Source organism: Frieseomelitta varia, unplaced genomic scaffold (assembly GCF_011392965.1).
Source record: "Frieseomelitta varia isolate USP_RPSP 00005682 unplaced genomic scaffold, Fvar_1.2 scaffold_956, whole genome shotgun sequence".
NCBI lineage: Eukaryota > Metazoa > Arthropoda > Insecta > Hymenoptera > Apidae > Frieseomelitta > Frieseomelitta varia.
In genome coordinates this window covers 292,188-312,704 of record NW_025110763.1, presented here as the reverse complement: position 1 = coordinate 312,704, position 20,517 = coordinate 292,188, and the positions used below count along the sequence as shown (strand labels likewise).

Genomic DNA, 20,517 nt, shown 5'->3' with positions numbered 1-20,517 from the left:
TTGACGAAGGACGGGTCAAGCTAATTGCAACGATACGTTAACGCCGTTGACACCGAAACTCTCCCCGTTCGATTAAGTAAAATTTCTTCGCGCCAGCGCGAGAGCCCGCGTAACCTAATTCCCAATCCAGCACCTCCAATCTATCGTCCATTATCGCATATTTTATTCCACTGGCCTCGTTGCATTTCATCCTTCCCAATATTGATTATCTCTATTCTACGTTTCGATCATTTTCACGCATGCGCGATCGCCCGTGTAATCACCGCGCAGACTTTTCATGCATTTATGGAAAATTTGAGAGCGCAGTAATACGCGACGCACGTAAACGTGCCAAAAATACGGGGGAAAAAACCACACGCGCGCGCGGACTGTGATACTGTTGGTGTGATATTTGACGAGTTAAAATAATTTTTCTCTCCAATCTTGCCATTTTTATAAATTACCTTCGTGAAAATAAAAAAAAAAAGAAAAAAAAATGCTGCACGTTCGCAGCTTAACAACCAATTTCCACGACTGTGAATGACAGCCTTGATATCGACCTTCGTATCTTTAGTTTTCACATTCTGTCGGTCTAGTCTCGTTCCCGTTATGATTTCGATCAATTTTCGCATGACAGTGACGTGATAATTTCAAATTTTTATAACTTCAGTTTTATATAACTTCGAATTTTCGTATCCACGCAGTTCTATCTCGCAGTTACGACATGATACACCCAATCTTTGATCGTTAATATTTCTATAACGACCTTAAATTAAAACTGTGAAACCTTTTAACGTCGTTTGGACAATCTTTCGACGAGAAAAATCATTCAAAGAGACGGATTTCATAACAAGCTACGAAACATTCCATTTCATCGAAATCCTAAACATGATAATTCTCGCGAATCCAGAATAAATGAAGCTGTAACACGTTGCGGAGATTTACGTTGAATTTACATTAAAGTTTGCTAAATACAAACTGCGATGTCGGTGGGAAATTATACGTTGATTATGCGCGATAAAGTTCAATCTGTAAGAAGGAAACGGAAAAAGGGTGGATAAAATTTCACGGAGCTGACGCGCAATTTTGTCTACTGTCTGCTTGTTGCTCGAGACTGTTGCATTAACAGAGGGAACGTTAGCTTCTCTGATATTACGATTTCACTAATATATATATACGCGAGAATTCGATCGCCACTGCGTCCAATTAGCGACGATTAGTATTACAACAGTATTACATTCCAGGCGCGCGTTGTCTTCCCGAGATTAACATTTTTTAAACGATTCGAAATTATCCACAAATTTAATTAATCCATCGCCGCATCCTAACTCGCCGGGCCAAGGAAAAATTATTAAGTTGGCGACGAAAATTTTGTAACAAAATCTCGGAAAAAAAATCTTTCGTGATAACTTCTCCACCACCACGAGCGATTGGGAACTCGCGATCCCGTGGAGCAAGCGGCAAAGAAAGGGAATCGAGAAAGGCACGCGTGAAAAAAATCGATAGCGGAGACCCTAGACGTCAAAGAGGACGAAACTGGTCAACAGTTCCTCCCCCTTCGTAAAAGTAAAGATCCGAGGAAATCTGTTTGACAAAACCAAAGGCAATTGTCGAAGAAATGACTGCGAGGACATGGAGAGCACAGGATAAAGAGCACCGAAAAAAAGAGAGAAAAGAGAGACACAAGGGCGACGAGTAGCGACGAAAGCACGCGCAATGGAACGCGGCAAGAGAGACGAAAGCGTCGAAGGGAATTCGTGCATTGGAGTTGGACGGCTGCACGGTCGTGAACGGGTCGTTGACACGTGATGTAATTGCTCGGACAGTATCGAAATGACGGTTTTAACGGGTCGCGGAGGGTCCATTCATTGCCCCGATTGTAACAGGCCGTGTCAATTCTTTTAAAACTGTCCGTCACCGGCCGCGCATGCAGCAACGCCGGTTTTATTTCCCAACTGGGAAAGAGAGAGCCCGGCCACTTCGGCAAATTGGAGCTTGCTAATCGTAAGAAGAGGTCGGTAGTGCAGTTTAGCCACGGTATAAGAGCGGCCCCAACACCGCTTTACTCCGCTAAAGTAGTTGAACGTTGCACGGTGTCACCATGAGAGTGTTGCTGAACGTAGTGCCATTTTTTTTGAGTAAGCCATGCGAGAGAGAGAGAGAGAGAGAGAGAGAGAGTGAGTGAGAGAGAGAGAAAGAAAAAGAGGGGAACGATGGTGTTCGTCACGTCTCGCCACGTGTCGATTAACTCTGTCCTGTTGCCGCGAAAAATCGATCGGGCCCTCGCGTGTCCTTTCATTCTTCTTGCCGCTCCGTGGCCTCTCCCGTCCGTGTTTGTTCGTGAAAACCGTCGGCAAAATATCCGGGCTCTATTGCGTTACGCGTCGCCGGCAAAAAAAAAAAAAAAAAAAAAAAGTCAAAAGTACAAAGAACGTCCGTGTGGTGCGAAAGATAAGAGTATCGGGGTCGTGGCTCTAATCGATCCTATTCAAGCCGGTCCAATCATTCAATTCACGTTCACGTGTGTGAAGAACCGTCGGCTAGATCGCGCGAGATAGAAAGACAGATCGGCGTGAGAAATGGGCCAAACAGAGGCCGAGGCCTAATCACTTTCCTTTGCCCTGTCGAAAAGTCGATACCTTTTGATCGTGGAATAACGTAACCGTTGTTGATATGTTATTTGAGAACAATATTCGGTATTTGCAGAAACGAAATAATTGGCAGGGCAAGGTCTACGAAAAGTTTCGGAATTTCCATTTTTTTTTTTGATAATTTGGACAGTTACTGAGATCATGTACAGTTTGTACAGTTGTATGTGTGTGTGTGTGCGTTTTTGACAACGCGACGGACGATCAAACGTGTGGAAAGACACATAGATTTTTTTTATGAGTGCATATATTTCCATTTCATGTTTTTCATTCATCGTCAGAAAGTTCGTCCTCTGTGACGGCCGGAAAGACCTTTTATGCAGGGTGGATTAGAAAATCGTTAAAAAAAAAAAGTAAGGAAAAAACAATTTATGCAATTTTTTTCATCCGAGGCTTCGTTTTTTTTAAAAAAATCGAGTCTAAAGTTTATTACTTTACAAGTTACTGTTGGAAATGTCGTCGCATAAATAATTGTGCTCGACGAATTAATGATAAATGGACGGATTGTAACGTATTATCATTTTTTTATTTCTTCAAGCAGTTGGCGAATTTTTTGCTTTAGCTGTACAATGTTGTTAATATTTTCATTGGACAAATTCTTCTCTGACATGTTCCCACAATTAGAAGTCCAGTGGTGTGAGGTCCGGAAACCATGGAGTTTAGTGTATCTTATCGCCGCGATCTGTCTCTGACACTTTATACATTTCATTTAAGAAATTTATTGATTCAAATTTATTTTCCACAGTATCCCATCATTATCGTCAATGTTTATAATCAGTGGCACGAGCAGAGACAACCGGCAATAAAATACACGATAAGGAAATCGCGTAATTTCCTCGAGAACGAAGTGGCGAACTTGGATGAAAAAAATTGTACCACATATTTCCCTCGTTTTTTTTCACGGAGAATCACCCTCTGTCCGGCTGTACTACGATTTTTCATATTACATAACGTTCTTTGTTCTTGTCATACGTCTGATCGTCCATTAATAATATACTTCATAAATAACGTGTGTACGTATGTGCGTGTGTGTGTAATATATATATATATATTAATAATCCTTCGTGATACTTTATATTCATTCATCACAATATCTCACACTTCATGCACATTCGTAATAATACTTGATTAAAAATCATAATATTTCATACATCATACACATAACTTAATAATAATAGATTGTACTCGATAATACTCATTCTTTCGCTGGAATGACGTGCCACGCATGCCGAGAATTTATTCCCCCATAATCGCAACACATTCAACTATATTTAAGTATAATCCAGACAGAACAGATAATAAATTTATTAATTCTCGACAATTTCCAGCGAATGATATACGTGCGATATCGACGAATTATTGTATACGGTTCTCGGTCACTCGTTACGGTCCGCGCGAACCAGTTGCCAGCGCGAGCGGTTAATAACACCTCGTACTCAATTTTCATAATATTTCATGCTCGATAATACTTCACACGCGTTTTCAATAATACGTCCTACTCATTCATAATGATACTTAATACTTTCAACAGATATATATATATATATTCCGGAAATTATTATTACCAGTACGAGCGAGCTGCGCTTTTACCGACCCCGTACTCGCCTTCGTTCGCAGTGTGTACACGCATAATCCGACAATGCGACCCTTCGCGAACCCTCGAAAATACGTGACAAAACGATCGCCGAGCAATAAAACAGATATATTTCCACGGTACGTGGCTGGATTCGCGGCGACACAGAGTTTCATCCGCAAACGGGCCGCAAATACGCGTGTCTCTTTCTCTAATTGCCCGTGAAAATTGTTTGCCAGTGGCACGTGTGAACATCGATACACCGTGGAGGCACGGGCCGCAATACACGTTCCACGTTCAGGTGAACTCGACAGCGATACCGGAGGAAGGTAGCTACACGAGCATCCGCCTGAACGTCGCCTCGAAGCTGGTGTGCAACCCGAAGGGTTTGTACGTTCTCAGTTGTCACTTTCGCGACTCGAAGGCGGACAGTTACGCGACGGAGAGCCTGGACCCGGGTGCACCGGCCGTTCCTGTCAGCGAGGTGTCGCGTCAAGAAGCATACGAGCTCAATCAGGAACAATTCGAGATCAGGTTCAGCCAGTACGGGCTCGACAGCCTCGTGGTGAACGAGAACATACAGCCACGCGAGCTAGACATGATCAGGGTGATCGTCGGGCAATTGAACATCGGGGCGTTGGTCGGCGAGTATGACGAAACGTTCGAGCTGATGGAAAACTTCACGCAGGGCGAGTGCGTGACGATATTCTCGGTGGAGCGTGACGTGGTCGATCGCGAGTTACGCGTGAACCGTGACTACGTTCTGGAAACGATGTACAAGCTGAAGGACGGACAGTTAGTGCAGATCAGGAAGATCAGGAATCTTCACATGTGCATGCACAAGGTGCCGTATTTCTTCGGCAGCGCCGAGAGCGTCAGACAAGTCAGCGACGTGATGTCCACGCTTGTGAGTAGCCGACGTGGCTGAATTTTTTTAATTAACTTCTCGACAGAGACTTGTATTATCTAACAATGTTATGGAGAGCATTCCAACGAGAAATGCAAAATTTTATAAACATACGCAACGCCGTCGTGTTTTATTGCATGTTCTTCTTTTGCGTGTAAATTGCAAATATTTTGACACATTTGACATCATATTTATCGTCACTGCATATATATCGCATTAAATTCTGGGTCAACGGTGTCGGCTACGCAACAGTGAACAACCGTGTTTGGTTTTATTACGATTGAAGAGATTTTAATTCTCGGGGGGAATTGAACGATGTAATTAAAAATAATTATCGCGTAACATAATAATGAGTACTTCATTGTTAACGAAGTTGATCACTTTTATTTCATTGTTGCGACTGTTATTTAACATCAGAAATCTTGGTGCTTGGTGGTTCGTTTTCAACATTTCGATAATTCGATAATTGGCAATTTTAACAGATGTTCATTTTAACAGAAATTCAATGTTCTCGGGAAATTTGATAATTAATCGATACTCTAGGTAGAATCTGGCATTTCGTAGAAAAATGATTACTGCCATCTCCCGAGCAATTGAAACTTACTTTAATGTAGAAAATTTAGTGGGAACAAAAATATATATATATATATGTATCTTGAAGTTAGAGAATTTTAAGGATGTATCTCTTAAAAAATAAGAAATTCACTCGTAAATGGAATTATTTAGAACAGAACTATTTTCTGTTACAGAGTTCGTCGGAGAGTCACATCGTAATCACGTCCACCGAGTTCATATCCGGCACGACAAATGTAATAACCGCCAGCAAGGTGTCCGAGGGAACGATTACGACTTTGTACGAGAACATAAGCGTAAGATTAGAATCGATTTTGCCCGCCGCGAGCGAACCGCCTGAGGTGAGGGATTCCGAGCCGGCTAGCATGTTCATTGGAAGGTGGCTGATAGAAAATTCAATGGAGGATCACCTGTCGTTGGAGGTTTAATCGAGTCACACGAAAGATTCGAATCGACGCCCTCGATAAAAAATTCATCGTATCACTATAATGTTGTAAATAGTGCTGATAAATGTGCCGATTCATTTGATTCTGTAAATAATAAAGTAACGTTTCCTTTGTATCTCGCCCGACTTCAACACTTCATTCGCGACACTTCCCACCGAACTTCCCGGAAAATTCTTCCCTGAAAAACATTTTTTTTCTAAATCCAACCTTTTGAAAGTTACAGAGTTGAAATTGAAATTCTTCTAAATAAAAAAACGCTATTAAGACTAAAAATCAAAGTCAACTGTTTTCTAAATTCAACTTCAACTGAAGGTTACAATTAAAATTGGAAGTCTTCTAAATATAACTTTTCAAGAAAATAAGATCAAAATTTCGTAGAATCTACATTTTTATGAAAAAGAAAAAAAAAACGACGAGATGAAATTTCATACGCACGTTGCAATTTTTTTTTCATCTAGCCCGCAGCTATTCAAATCAGATCAAATAAAGAAAGTGGAGTTTTATTTCTCTCGGGGAAACTTTTATTTATAAAATAATCGATTCAATGAAGGTGTTTCGAAAATTGTTGATTTAAGTGATATTATAAATTAATCCAATTAATGAATGGGAAACAAAGATTGCGTTAAAAGCGCGTTCCACTTCAATGGCGAAACGATCGGAATCGACGGAAAGAAGCAAGGATCTTATTATCTAGCGCCCCAGTACCCAGAAAAAAATAGTAGAATTGTTATCAGCATCTTTGACAGTTTCTACCGATGACCATGTTCCGTCTCCTCTTTATATGACAGATAACTCGATCTCATTACTACTATCTCCTTGAAAACAATTTCATTAACAACTACTTCCGCGCGGATCGCGGTTCCTTCTGTATCATCTCGCATGCTTGATTTCAGTTTCCATAGTTTCTGGATTCTTCTGAATCGGACAGAGGACATTTTTCTGTTCTCTACACGCTTTTTAGTCGCAAGTTTCATTAATTAGTACGAGTTTTCTTGAACGTTTGACAGCGGCTATGACTAATTTCATTACATCGATTTTCATTACATTGATTTATCAAGTTAAAGTAGGCCGTCTGATTATCGTTTCATAGTATTTTTCATCTCGAAATTACGTCGAGATCATTCTCGAAGATCAATTCTCGCTGCTAATTGCTCCCTATAGTGAAAATTGCAATTGCGCAATTAGCATTTTCAGAAATTTAAACGAAACGGTCAACATCGTAGCGGATTATTTGAAAGGCCCTCGAGAGATTATTTTCGAAATTATCGACAGAATAATTGCGATGGCTGTGAGGTCATTTGAAATTTTTCCCCGAATATTTCAATTTTCAGTTTTCAATGAAAGAAACTATTTCATTTATTTAAATGTCGATCGCTTCATCGAGATTGAAATATTATTTCATATCAATTGTCCCGTCTCTATAATTCATCGTTGAACGAATAACTCGTTAAATTTTAATAAATTCCCGATTATTGATTCAGCGCCAATATCAAATAAAATATTAAATTCTTGTTTTTAAATCCTTCACACGCGTTTTTCGGAAAAACGATGAAAAAATTGAAAATGGCACGTGTTAATTGGATAATTATCACATCACGGATTTGCTTGAGCTATTTGCCGGGGTGTCGAGTGATGAATTTACTTGTTTCGCACGCTTGGGAAGCTTCGCCACTATAATTCATGTACTAATCGGATTGAAAGCAATATATGGGCCATTATATGTGTGTATTTCCTCTAGTGGTGGAACGCAGATGCGCGTGCGAAATTTCAACCTTTCACCCTTCACAACAGAATTTTTTCCTTTCCCTTTGTACCATCCTATGAAACGTCATCGAAACAAGCGACACTTGGTCTTTGACTGATGTGTTCAAGCAAAGTGGTCTTTTAACTATTTTTCAAGAACCTTCATGGCTACCTGTGAAAATTTACACTAGACTGTTTCATTTCAGAACGAGTTTTATTTTTTTTTTGTTTTTTTATGTACAAAGTGTACTTTCTTTATACATTCATAAAATTACTTTTTACATTCATAAAATATTATTTATATATATATACATATACATATATCCTAATTAATATCTATTTAATATCTATTTTTATACATATATCCTAATTAATATCTATTTAATATTCTATTTTTATACATATATCCTAATTAATATCTATTTAATATTCTATTTTTATACATATATCCTAATTAATATCTATTTAATATCTATTTTTATACATATATCCTAATTAATATCTATTAATATCTATTTTGTAGCTGTACGAGTATTTTTAAGAAATCTGCCCACCTACAGAGAACTGATAATATATCCTAATGGTCGAGCAAAGCCAGGCTAGTTTAATTATTTAAATTGTAATTGAAACATAAAAAAACAATGTAAAGTTAGGTATTAAATTTTGGAAATTAAAAATACACGTTTCTCGTTTCATTGCCCTTTAAGATACATCTTCGAAAATAATGTTTCACATTTAAATAACGGATGAAAGAAACGGGTCGTTGGGTCTGACAAATTATACTTATCTTCTGCTCAATTAAACAAAGAATTAATGTCATCTCATCTTTCACCCACACCATCAAATAGCTTCTCGTTTGCAAAAGTAATCTTTCGAACGTGATAATGATCATTCCTTCTCTTTTACCTCATTACTCTGTTTCTTTGACCAGACATTCTGTATTGTTCCGTTCGTTAGAATTGTTATAAATGTATGTTGGATTGTTATGACGTACTATCTCGCTGGAAACAACAGTTTATGTGAAAGAATATCATCCCCTGATGGAGAAGGGAATATACGAACGAAGGGCAAAAGTGATATCAAAGCCGCCCTTGTTTTTCGTGAAATAATATTTTCTTTCGCGTGGCAATTCATTCTCACTTTGGCGGGATTCATTGAAAAAACAGGGGATTATGAAAATAAACAAAGAACGTATTTCCCATGATCAACTCTGGTTCTCTGTAATTAATCTGCTTTTGCTTTGCCTCGTTCGAACATGGGCTTTTTATTCTCGGAAGTAATTAATCCGTGCTTTTTGTTCCATGTGTGTTACGCTCGATCAGTTTACAAAACCTCGGCGAATAACGTATGACTTGGAATTAGAAATTGTTATTTTTGAATTTGATATCTCTTTTCACTCGTTTCACGGAGGAAAAAACGCGGCTTTTGCTGTTTGGCAAACGAGCCAAAAATTTCTCATTTAAAATCATATTTCTCGTGTTGAATTCGTGCCTACATATCATACGTTATCATGCAAATTCATCCATCGGTGCTTGGAATTTCATCGTTATATCAAATATACCTCTCGTTATCGAGCTGCGTTAAGTAACAAAAAAATTTTTCGTGCTTCGAAAAATGTAATATCGTAAGTAATTCGGAAATAATAAATAATTCGAAATAATTCGAAAAACCGTCAAAAATTTCAAAAAAAAATCGGCTTTTTTTTTGTTGGAAATAAGATACAAAAGATCCTAGCCTTTAGAACGACTTATTTTCGGGTATAATAACGAATCCGCAGATACGAAATAATAATCGAATTTCTATCACTGTTTACAGCAGTATTAGTAAAGTGTAAATCGTATGATTCAAATATTATTTTTTTGGTGAATCGAATGTTAGGGGACTTGGATTCAATTTAAGTGTAAATCGTGTGATTCAAATATTACTTTTGACGAATCGAATGTTAGGGGACTTGGATTCAATTTAAGTGTAAATCGTGTGATTCAAATATTACTTTTGGCGAGTCGAATGTTAGGGGACTTGGATTCAATTTAATTGTGAATTGTAAGAACCGCGAACCGCGACGTATAAGTGAAAAACATATGGCAAAGGATATGAAAAATGAAATTCTGAAGCTTCACTCGGAACTTTTTAGGTTTTCGGAAACGTCGTGCAAGATGCCTCGGAATCTAACCGATCGATTACTATGAAACTTGGTACGTATCTTTGGTGTAACATTTACTAGGGATTGGCGATCGAACGATTTTTTGATTTTTAACAATTTCAAAAAAAAAAAAAAAAAACAATTTTCAGAAAAATGAAAATGCTGGATCCCTACCGAATATTTCTTGGCTGGAATTATGCACGCCGATAGGCAATATAAAGAGAAAAAGTTACATAAAGTAAAAGGCTGCCGTTGAAAACTTAAATAAGAGCCCTCTCTCCCTCCCCCCCCCCCTCCCCTTTCAATATTAAAAAGCTTACAATTAAAAAGCTTTTCTCTTTTAGTAACAAAGACTCGTGTCAATAATCAAATATGTACTTTTTTTTTTGTTTCACCAATCCTCCGAAGTATAATTTTGCCTGTCACACTGTCCCACTTTCCTTTAAATAAATTGCAAGCGAATCGCCTGGGTCGCGGCGGGGTAGTTTCGTACGGAAGCGATTACGATCGACGATAGCGATTAATCGGAGTTTGAATTAGCGGGTGCTGCTCGAGTCGAGGGTGAGCATCGATTGCGCGATAAATGAGCGCAAACGCCGCGGGTAAATGAACAGGCAGACAAACAGGGAATCAAAGGCGTCCTATCGGCACGTGTGATCTACTCTGACGATTGGATTTTAACCAGCTCCTTGCCGTTTCAGCCGCGTGCGTATCCCGGAATACACTTACAACGTCCTGGTAAACATGCCCGCTGGCCAATATCGTCGACGAGAGACGCGATTTCTCCTCTATGATCGGGTCGGCGTTGAAGTTGACACACTGATCTGTTGTTACGTCGCGAACGGGAGAATCGTTAAGGCCGTTGGCGATCGACGCGCGGTACACGAACCGGAAGAACTTGGTTCGAATCTCTGACAGATTCGTCGACGACGATCAATTTGAGATTAGATTCAACACGAGGGGAACATTCGAGAATCTAGTGATCTCGAGGGAGCTGGACATTCGAGAGAGCTGGACATGATAAAAGATATCGTTGGCTAGTTGAACGTTGGCTTTTTGACTGGAGGATGACGGATCGGTTCGTTACCATGGAAAACTCGAGTATGAGGCACTGTGAGGTAGAGCTTAAAATGTCAAGGGCAAGATACGAGGGTGACATGAGGCAGAGGGAGTTTGAAATTGTCTTTGAACACGAACCACCTGATATTATACCCTTGAATGTAGCGAGCCATAGACAAGGTTAGACAGCTTATACTACACATGTCACAACAGGAGAATATATTTCTTTGAGAACAGGGAGAGCTTCAGTCTTGGGAACGGTGGCGTTTTTTTTATGAATTTTTGTCATGGCGCGTTTGTTGAGGTTAAACGTGTAGGTATGATTGTACATGATTGTGTGCGTGAATTTCATGTGTCATTTTTTTTTTTTTTTTTATATTCATCTAATTTCAATATTGGACAAACAACAGTATTTTTACGAATGTAAATCAGAACGGTTAAATAGTCGTCATTGCGTGTGAATAAAAATAAAAAGATATCAATTTCATTTTTTTTTTTTTATTTTCTTTTTATTTTTTTATGTCCGTTTATATTCTGCTTTACATTACGATCTGTGCGAATGAACAACAGTATTTTTGTGAATATGGTAAGTTCCTATTGTGTGTATGTATAAATGAAAGTAAAAAGATATCAGTTCATCAGATATCAGTTTCATTTTCTTTTTTGTCACCCAATTTGTCCATATTCACGTTTATATTGTGGTCTGTATGAAAAGGTATTAATTTCATTGTTTTTTCTTGTCTCTTTTTACGCCCATTTATACTGTACTCTTTGATCTGCTGTATGAATGAACAACATATATTTATGAATATGGTAAATTCCTAGAATTACATGTTTATTATTGTCGTGTACGTATGGATGAAAATAAAGAGATATCAATTTCATTTTTCTTTTTAATATCCATTGTATATTCTGATCTCTGTGCTTTTATCAACTTTTTAACATTGCAGATTACGTCCACTAGAAACAGAGAGATGTACTCGTTCAGAGCCAACCGCGGGTGAGAAAACTGATGCCGGAATGTATCAAGAAACGAGAAATCCGCTGCCAGAAATCAAATGTCCCGCGTCAACTAGCTCATACTCGCGTAGACGACTAACCCAAACGTGTAAAACGATCACTTGTACGAATACGAATGAAACAATTTACAAATAAAATAGTTCGTAACATAGCACGATTTGTACATTGATAATTAACGCGTAACAGTCGACAATAAAATGATACATCAAATCCACGGTAAACAGAGAAAATGTTTTATTTAATATTTGCAATATTTCCTGTACGCCGAAAGAATCACGAACAAGCCATTAGTTTCGGTCGGAATTCCGACTGCTGGAACGTCGGATATTATAAATTAGTTTAACAGACATTTAAATGTAAAAAGTCTGTAATGTCGGATATTATAAATTAGTTTAACAGACATTTAAATGTAAAAAGAGCCGACATTCCATTACATTGATGCAAAAGTGCCGGAATTTAAACGAGCCCGGGTTTATTTCGTGCAAAATTTTAAATGATAAAACCGATTAAACGGGTTATCGCTGATTTAATCCATTTATGCGAAATCTAAACTGAGCGTTACCTCCGATCGAACGAAGAATCACTAATTGAGAGGATTATACAAACTGTTTGTCTCTACGTTCCGTGTCGTATGTACGTGTGTATAATAATTGTCTGTTTCGAGCAGAAACTACCATTTATGATTTTGCGAGCTGTGATTTCGATCCTCGGCTTGGAGGTGATCCAATCATTCTATATTGTACGGCGTGTTTGTTTATCACTTAAAATGAACGCCGCCCTTCGTATCGAGGGATATTTTTTCCCCCTCGCAGGTTGAATACCAATCGCGAGGGGGTTTAAACGCTTTAAATTTTCTCTCTTTTTTTTTGTTTTTTTTTTTGGCAAACTAGATTGACATATCGCACTTCTTTTTTTTTTTTTTTTTAAATTGGATTGATGTATCATACACTGAAAAAGAAAAGAAACGAATTAGAGCACTATTTAGTCGAATCAACGAAAGCTGAAACAAAAATTCCCCCCCCCCCCCCCATTCTACGATCGATTTAATTGCGTTTCGTTCTACCGTCGATCCCGTACACTTGCCTGCGAACCAAACTTTTCTGTTTACAAGGTCGTTGCACACTTGTTAACGACAAGTTTCTAATGAGCTCTTGCGGTACTGCCCTGTATAACAAGCTTTTGAGCTAGAAACACGTTTCTGCTTCTAACTTGGGAGTAATTGAATGAGAGCCAAAACGAAAGAACGTGGCCAACGAAAGTTCTCCTACTTCGACAACAATCTCGGGTGGACAAATAAACGTGTTTCGAATTTGGATGTGAACGGATGCGCGCATATCAGGAAAATCGGGATTAACGAAATATAAACGAATAGATACGCGGGAAATCGTACGAAAACTGAAATACGTATATCACTGTGCACTTCGACATGCGCAATCCACTTTTCGCTCCTCGAGCTCCGTTTCACATACAGCTTCTTTTCGATCGATGCGCGTTCCCGGGATTTGCAAAATTGTCTAACCCAAATGGAAACGAGAGAAACGAAATTTAAGTGAAATCGCCGCGAGAAAATAAGGTCAATAAACAATGTAATAAGACTTATTTGGAATAATTCGTTTGAGGAAAAAAAGGGAAAAAAAGGCATCGCGAGAAACGACGAAGAACTATTCAATGAAACTGAAAGAGAAAGATCACGAAAGACGAGAATGTAGAACGATGAAGAACGAAGAACATGGAAATATGACAGGATTAAGAATCGATAGGGAATCGTGGCGGATGTGGAAACATAGAATCGCGGAGATCACTATAGAACACGGTGGAAAAGCGTATGTGAACGAGCAAGCGCGGAACAAAGATGAAGAAGCAAGAAAAGAATGGAACACAGAAAAATCAGTGGATAATTGGAGAAACGGAATCAAACCTTCAGAGAGAGATTGAAAAGAGATTGAAACAAAACAAAAAGGAATGCAAGAACACAAAAAATCTAAAAAAAAAAAAAAAAAAAGAAAATAAAACAAAACTAATCGCAAAGTACAAAACGAACCGCGTTTCGAATCTTCCGTTCACCGGAGAGCCGCTGAGGTCAGTGAAACGCGAGGAAAAGAACCTTACGAAGAAAGCTTGCGAGATAGGAGGAAAGTATTCGAACGCATCGAAGGAAACATTGAAGTGCAACTAATTCCTGCTATTACCGACTGGCAGACTCTGCAAAAGCATTCTAGAAAAAGAAAATGTGAACGCGTGAATTCAGTGATGTACGGATACAATAAAATTTTTTAAGATTCAAGAGCCATTGTAATTATCAATTACTTAAACGTGACTATTCTAATCTTATCAATTGCTTAAAATGGCCCTTGAGCCTTGAATAGTTTCATTGTCGAAGTTTCAAATGCCCAAACATCTACTTCTCAAAAAAAGAAAAAAAAAAAAAAAGAAAACAAAACTAATCAATCGCAAAGTACAAAACGAACCGCGTAAGCGCTTCGAATCTTCCGTTCGCCGGAGGTCAGTGAAACGCGAGGAAAAGAACCTTACGAAGAAGCTTGCGAGATAGGAGGAAAGTATTCGAACGCATCGAAGGAAACATTGAAGTGCAACTAATTCGTGCTATTACCGACTGACGGTAGTACGGTTAACGTAATTACAAGGTATGTCCGTACGAAGTTGAAGATCCACCGGGAACTCTGTATCTTCCTCTTCTCTCTCGCCCTCTCTCTCCCTCTCTCTCATTCTTTCCCGCGGTCTTTGTCTTTCCCGTTTTGAACGCAGAAGAATGATGATGCTACGTGCCTGTTGCACGGCGTGGAATCGTGGACGCGTGGTTGTTGGCCGGCGGAGAACACACGGGAACCGGTAATGGGAGGAGCCACGAAGCCTTCAAACGGCGGATCTTAGACGGTGCACTTGACTAATCGAACGTCAAACGCTAATAAGCAACCACCGATTGCCGGGGCAATTTCATTCGCCGAGGCGAAAGCGGCTCGTAGCTGCCACGGCTGCCCTTTCGGACTCGCTTCTCTCCGCTCTTTTTCTTCCTTCTTTCCCTACCGCGATCCGCGCCGCTAACCTGCCGCGTTTTCTCAGCTTCCTATCGTCCCCCCTCGAACTTCCACTTTCGCGTTTTATCCTCAAACAAGCTGGATCTCAAATTGTACGGCTCAGAATACCAAAATTTTGGATAATTAAGTTTAATTGTAACCTCATAGAGGTTGGCAGGGAAAAACGAAACATTTTAAAAAATTAAGTAAGGCAAAATTGTTGTGTCGATAATTGATGGCTAGAATTGTCCTACCGGTAGAACTACCAGAGTAAAAAAAGTATAGACATAGATTCAGAGCAATGCATTCTTAACGCTAGAACAAAATTCCCATCAGATATTAAAGTGAAAGAAGCAGAAAATCTTTGTAAAACTTAAATAGGGTACGCAAGTTTTTATTTTTATGTATTTTACGAAAAATCATTCAAATCTCTAAAAATATATCTTTTTTTTTTTTTTTGTGTCTATGAAGTATCTAACAAAAATATTGAAACGGTCATTTTGGTACTTCTGTTAATCACTTGCGCTTGTAACTGGTTCACGGGTGACCAAACCATATACAACAATTCATCGTGGGTTATATTTCAATATACTTAAATCTGAGAAAATATTGCAATTTTGAGCCAAATATTTTCAATGTGCGTGACACGTCATTCAAGAGGTTAAAGATACGAATAATGTAATACGATTTTTTTTAAAAACAAACACAATTCAAAACTTTCTGCCAAGAAAGGGAAATGAAATAAAAAAAAAAATAGAAACTGGAGAAAACTTCTCTTCGAGTTGTCTTTCGTTTAATTAATGGAGCAATCTAGAGGCGACGTTTTAGTTGAAGGAAAGCTTCTAAAGCCGGCGGAGAAACGAAAACAGGGCTGGAAACGTCCGTGGCAACGGCGATAAGGATCACGAGGCAATTTAGCCGGTGTTCCGGGGCGCGATGGCCGCTCGCGGAAAAGAAATCGGTCCTTTCCGCAACAGCGGCGTGTTTCTGGGCAAAATAACAAAGCGGGGGGAACACCGGTGCACACGCATGTTCAGCGGCGTGTTAGCAGATAAGAACGGCGGCCTCGCGTTCCATTAAATGGGTTTAGACGGAAATTAGGTTTGTTAACGTGCATCCCCGAGTGGAACGACCGCTGTTCAAACATGAAGGATACAATTAGCGCGCTAATTAGAGTGAAGTGCGCAACGACGCGTTCTGCTTGCCTATTTTCCCCGATCTCCATCGTTCTCGATCCTCACTTTCTGAACGAACGAACCGGCCGCACGGTTATTCGATGGAAAACTCGCGCGAAGAATCCGATTCGAAACACTTTCTTGTGTCTACCGGGGAAAATATTCTCTTCTCCTGTTCCAGTTTCTCATTCTGACGTAAGAAAATAAAACGAAGTGAGAAAATAAAATTCGGTGAAGGGCTTCGAATATTTTTCTATTTTTATTATTGGTGTCTTAGAAACTATGACAGTTGGGATTTTTAATTCAACTGAATTCTGATTGGTAAGCTCCGTCGTGGAGGGAAAATACAAAATAAAATTAAATATCTTGAATTTTAGTAATTTAGTATGACTCAAAATAGGTATAATTTGTGATCAAAGGTTAACGACTCGGTGGAAGTTTATAATATAAAAAGGTTCTCGATCTATGAAATTTGGACATAACTGTGTTCGTTATGTGAGTTGTTGGACTTGAGATTTGGCTCAGGAGAAATCGTGGTGCAGCAATTTTTAATTATAACGCAAAAGGCCAAGAACACACGTCAATGAGCGATTATTGAAATACTTTATCCTATATGGAGCATTGGACAAACTTGCAACTTTGATTTTGTTACTAACAGGAAACTCTTGAGAAACAAAATAAAGATCAAAGAAAGCTAATCATTTTTTAATTCTCTGAGAAAAAAAAATAATACACTCGTTAGGCGTTAAAATTAATAACTCGTAAAAGGATTATACATTTGGAATTAGAACTTGGCGTGTACAATGTATGCTCAGAATCTCTCCAGTCATTAAATATTCCATAAATTGATTCGTGAATAAGTTCGATCGAACTCTGAAACTTATGCATAGACCAACTTTCTTCTTATCGCTCACGCATCGTTTCTAATTACGAGAATGTAGATATTTTAGCAATTTCATATTTTTAAGTAATTAAAAAGAAATGGAACCTAAAGGAAAATTTGTTTCGACTATTAGTATCTATAGACAATAGGTATCTATGCTATTAATTAGTAGAACTGTGAATATTTATGCATTTATAAAGAAAAATAAGAAAAAATAAAATCCAAGCACGAATCTTCTTCTATTTGCTAAATATTATAATAAATTACAAATTTTCTATATTTTCAAATACATTTTTATATATTTTCATATACTTTTAAATTTTTCATAAGTGAACAAAAATTCGCAGCTCATTAATTACAAGTTCGAATTTGAAACCAATAAAAACCTTCCTCCAAATAAAAAAAAATCCATCTTCCATGATTCAAATCGAGTCATCCCAATAAATCCCGCGCCTAAGCGACACGAACTCTTCGATTCGCAGAAAATCAATAACCAGCGGCCATTATTCACATTCAACGACGCTCGCTTATCCCTACTTATCCCCCGGGAGAGTAGAATTTTCCAATTAGCCGAGTAAACGTTGCCGTCGGCTTCGCAATCGAAATTTCCCAATGACCAACGGTGGCAACGACGAGCAATCCCATGGAATCGCGTAGGAATCGCGCAGTCGCGCGAAATCGCTCGCTTCCTGGCTACGCGCAATTACGTTCTGCCGTGATTTCAGCCAGGAAACCCGTCCTGGCAGAAAATCTCCGTGAGAAAGAAAACCGTGTCTCTCGTGGAAACTCGCGCGACTTGTCATTACCATCTTTTCCCTTCCTGCATCTTTCTTTTTCTTTTCCTCTTTTTGATACATTCTCTCTCTCTCTTTTATTTTATTATATTATTTTTATTGTATTATTAATTTTCCATATTATTTTTATTGTATTATTAATTTTTAGTATATTATTTTTATTGTATTATTAATTTTTAGTATATTATTTTTATTGTATTATTAATTTTTAGTATATTATTTTTATTGTATTATTAATTTTTAGTATATTATTTTTATTGTATTATTAATTTTTAGTATATTATTTTTATTGTATTATTAATTTTTAGTATATTATTTTTATTGTATTATTAATTTTTATTATATTATTTTTATTTTATTATTAATTTTTATTATATTATTTTTATTGTATTATTAATTTTTAGTATATTATTTTTATTGTATTATTAATTTTGTATTATTGTATTATTAATATATTATTTTTATTTTATTATTAACTTTTATTATATTATTTTTATTGTATTATTAATTTTCCATATTATTTTTATTGTATTATTAATTTTCCATATTATTTTCATTGTATTATTAATTTTCCATATTATTTTCATTGTATTATTAATTTTCCATATTATTTTTATTGTATTATTAATTTTTCACCATTCCTTGCAGTTTCAGTTCTCCGACAAATTGTCAGTAGTTCCGAAAGTAGATCAACTCGAAAATAGTTGTCAGTAAATAGTAACAATCATGTCAAAATTATCATTCCATCTGCTATTAAAAATATCATTTAACAATGATTCGAATATAATATATATATTTTGTATAATTACGTTGTAACACTTGACTTTATCTTATATTGTGTCCTGATAGTTGGGTTAAAATGATTCAGCGTTGATTGAGCGAAGGTTAATACTCCACATTTCCTGCTTCGTTCTGAATTGCACGAAATTTTCACGCTCGCGGTTGAGATTAGAATTCTTTCCTGTTCTGGCGGAAAATCTCCGTGAGAAAGAAAACCTCGTCTCTGGTGGAAACGCTCGACTTGTCATTACCATCTTTTCCCTCTTTTCCCTCTCTTTCTCTTTCTTTTTCTCTCTCTCTCTGACTCATCGCTTCTTTTCTTCCGCGGTCCCTCGATGATTATTGATAATTACGTAACGCAAAGCAGAGGCGTTTCACCTTGGAATTTCTAAACACAAAAAGCTCGCCACACGGCAGAACAAACACACCGCGGAGAGAAAGAGAAAAAATGGGGGGAGGGGGAAGTGAGCGTGTGCTTGCCAGCGTGAACGAGGGAAAGAGAGAGGAGCGGAGAGAGTCGGTCGCATTTGCAAGTAGATTATCATTCCGAGAAGAGCCGAGACTTCCTTCTGGCCCGAAAACAACTGGGCAAACGTCTTTGCCGCTGACGTTTGACAAATAAGAAACGGGGTCCAGCCGTATCATTACCCATCCTTCGCGGTGGAATCGTCCCTGGCCGGAGCCGGGGCATCCTCAAAAACTCTTTCGGCGATCTAATAACGTCGAGGACGCGCCGCCTCATTAGTCAAGTCCGAGCTGCTCACCCTCCGGCTCTCTCACCCTATTACAGCTCGGCCGCGTGTAACCGGTACCACGCTACAACCTGTATAACTCGTCGCACGAGCGGATAACCTTTGTCTCACTCCCTCCGCCTTTGTGCCAACTCGCCGTGTCCTTGCTGCTCTCTCTCTCTCTCTCTCTCTCTCTCTCTCTCTCTCTCTTTTTCCCTACTCGTTGAGGAAAGTCCGGAAGATTCTGGACAGAGGTGGGTTTGCGCAAAGTTCGATTGAAAACTATAGAATTTTAGAATGGAACAGATAATTTTCTTCCGAGGGTTTGGGAAGATGTCTACCATATTCACTATTAGATATTAGGTACAGAGTTCTGGAGAAGATGTTGCGAAATGCGATAAAAGTTGAAGATGTAGTTTTGTAAGAATATAGTCACGGAAAACATAGCTGGCTCATAGGAGTTAAATATTAAAATTTGTAATTAGATATTATTATAATTGATATTATGATTCAGACCTTATTATTAGTCAACTTGTTTGTGATTAAACTTTTGCAATTATCAATAAGATTGTTTGATTGTATTTTCAATTGTTTTTAGTTATACGTCACGTCAAACTATAAAATCTACACATATAAAATATGCTCCTTTAGAGGAATTTACTTACAATGGAATATATTTCAATTATCGACATATTCAATAAACAAAATTATTTCTAGAACCTAACAAAGATTCTCTCCTGATAGATTTGATACCCACGCGAAATATCAATAAGGCAAACATTACTTCTCAATCATCTCGATCCTATCTTTCATAAAAAAGTTCAATTTTTTTCACAAAAAGAAAAAGAAGAACGTTTCAACACTCGAGTCTTCAATCGCGCAACGGCTATAAAAGATTTTGTAAAGAATCGGAGAATCCACGAAACGGAAGGACAATGGCGCGTCATGTGAGAAAAAAGAAAAAGAAAAACCACGGACAAATGCAAGTGGGGTGAGAAGTGTACGCGAGGTAGAAACGGTAGAATGCA

General features: G+C 38.0%; 1 protein-coding gene across 1 annotated transcript; it reads left to right on the top strand.

Moving 5' to 3' along the window:
• The first annotated feature begins 1,982 nt into the window (after positions 1 to 1,982).
• Positions 1,983 to 6,241, top strand: LOC122538076. The gene is made up of 3 exons (XM_043671830.1): positions 1,983 to 2,117; positions 4,440 to 5,107; positions 5,857 to 6,241. Exons 1-3 carry the CDS (start codon positions 2,081 to 2,083, stop codon positions 6,106 to 6,108), a joined length of 957 nt encoding a protein of 318 aa, XP_043527765.1. The 5' UTR covers positions 1,983 to 2,080; the 3' UTR covers positions 6,109 to 6,241.
• The last annotated feature ends 14,276 nt before the right edge of the window (positions 6,242 to 20,517 follow it).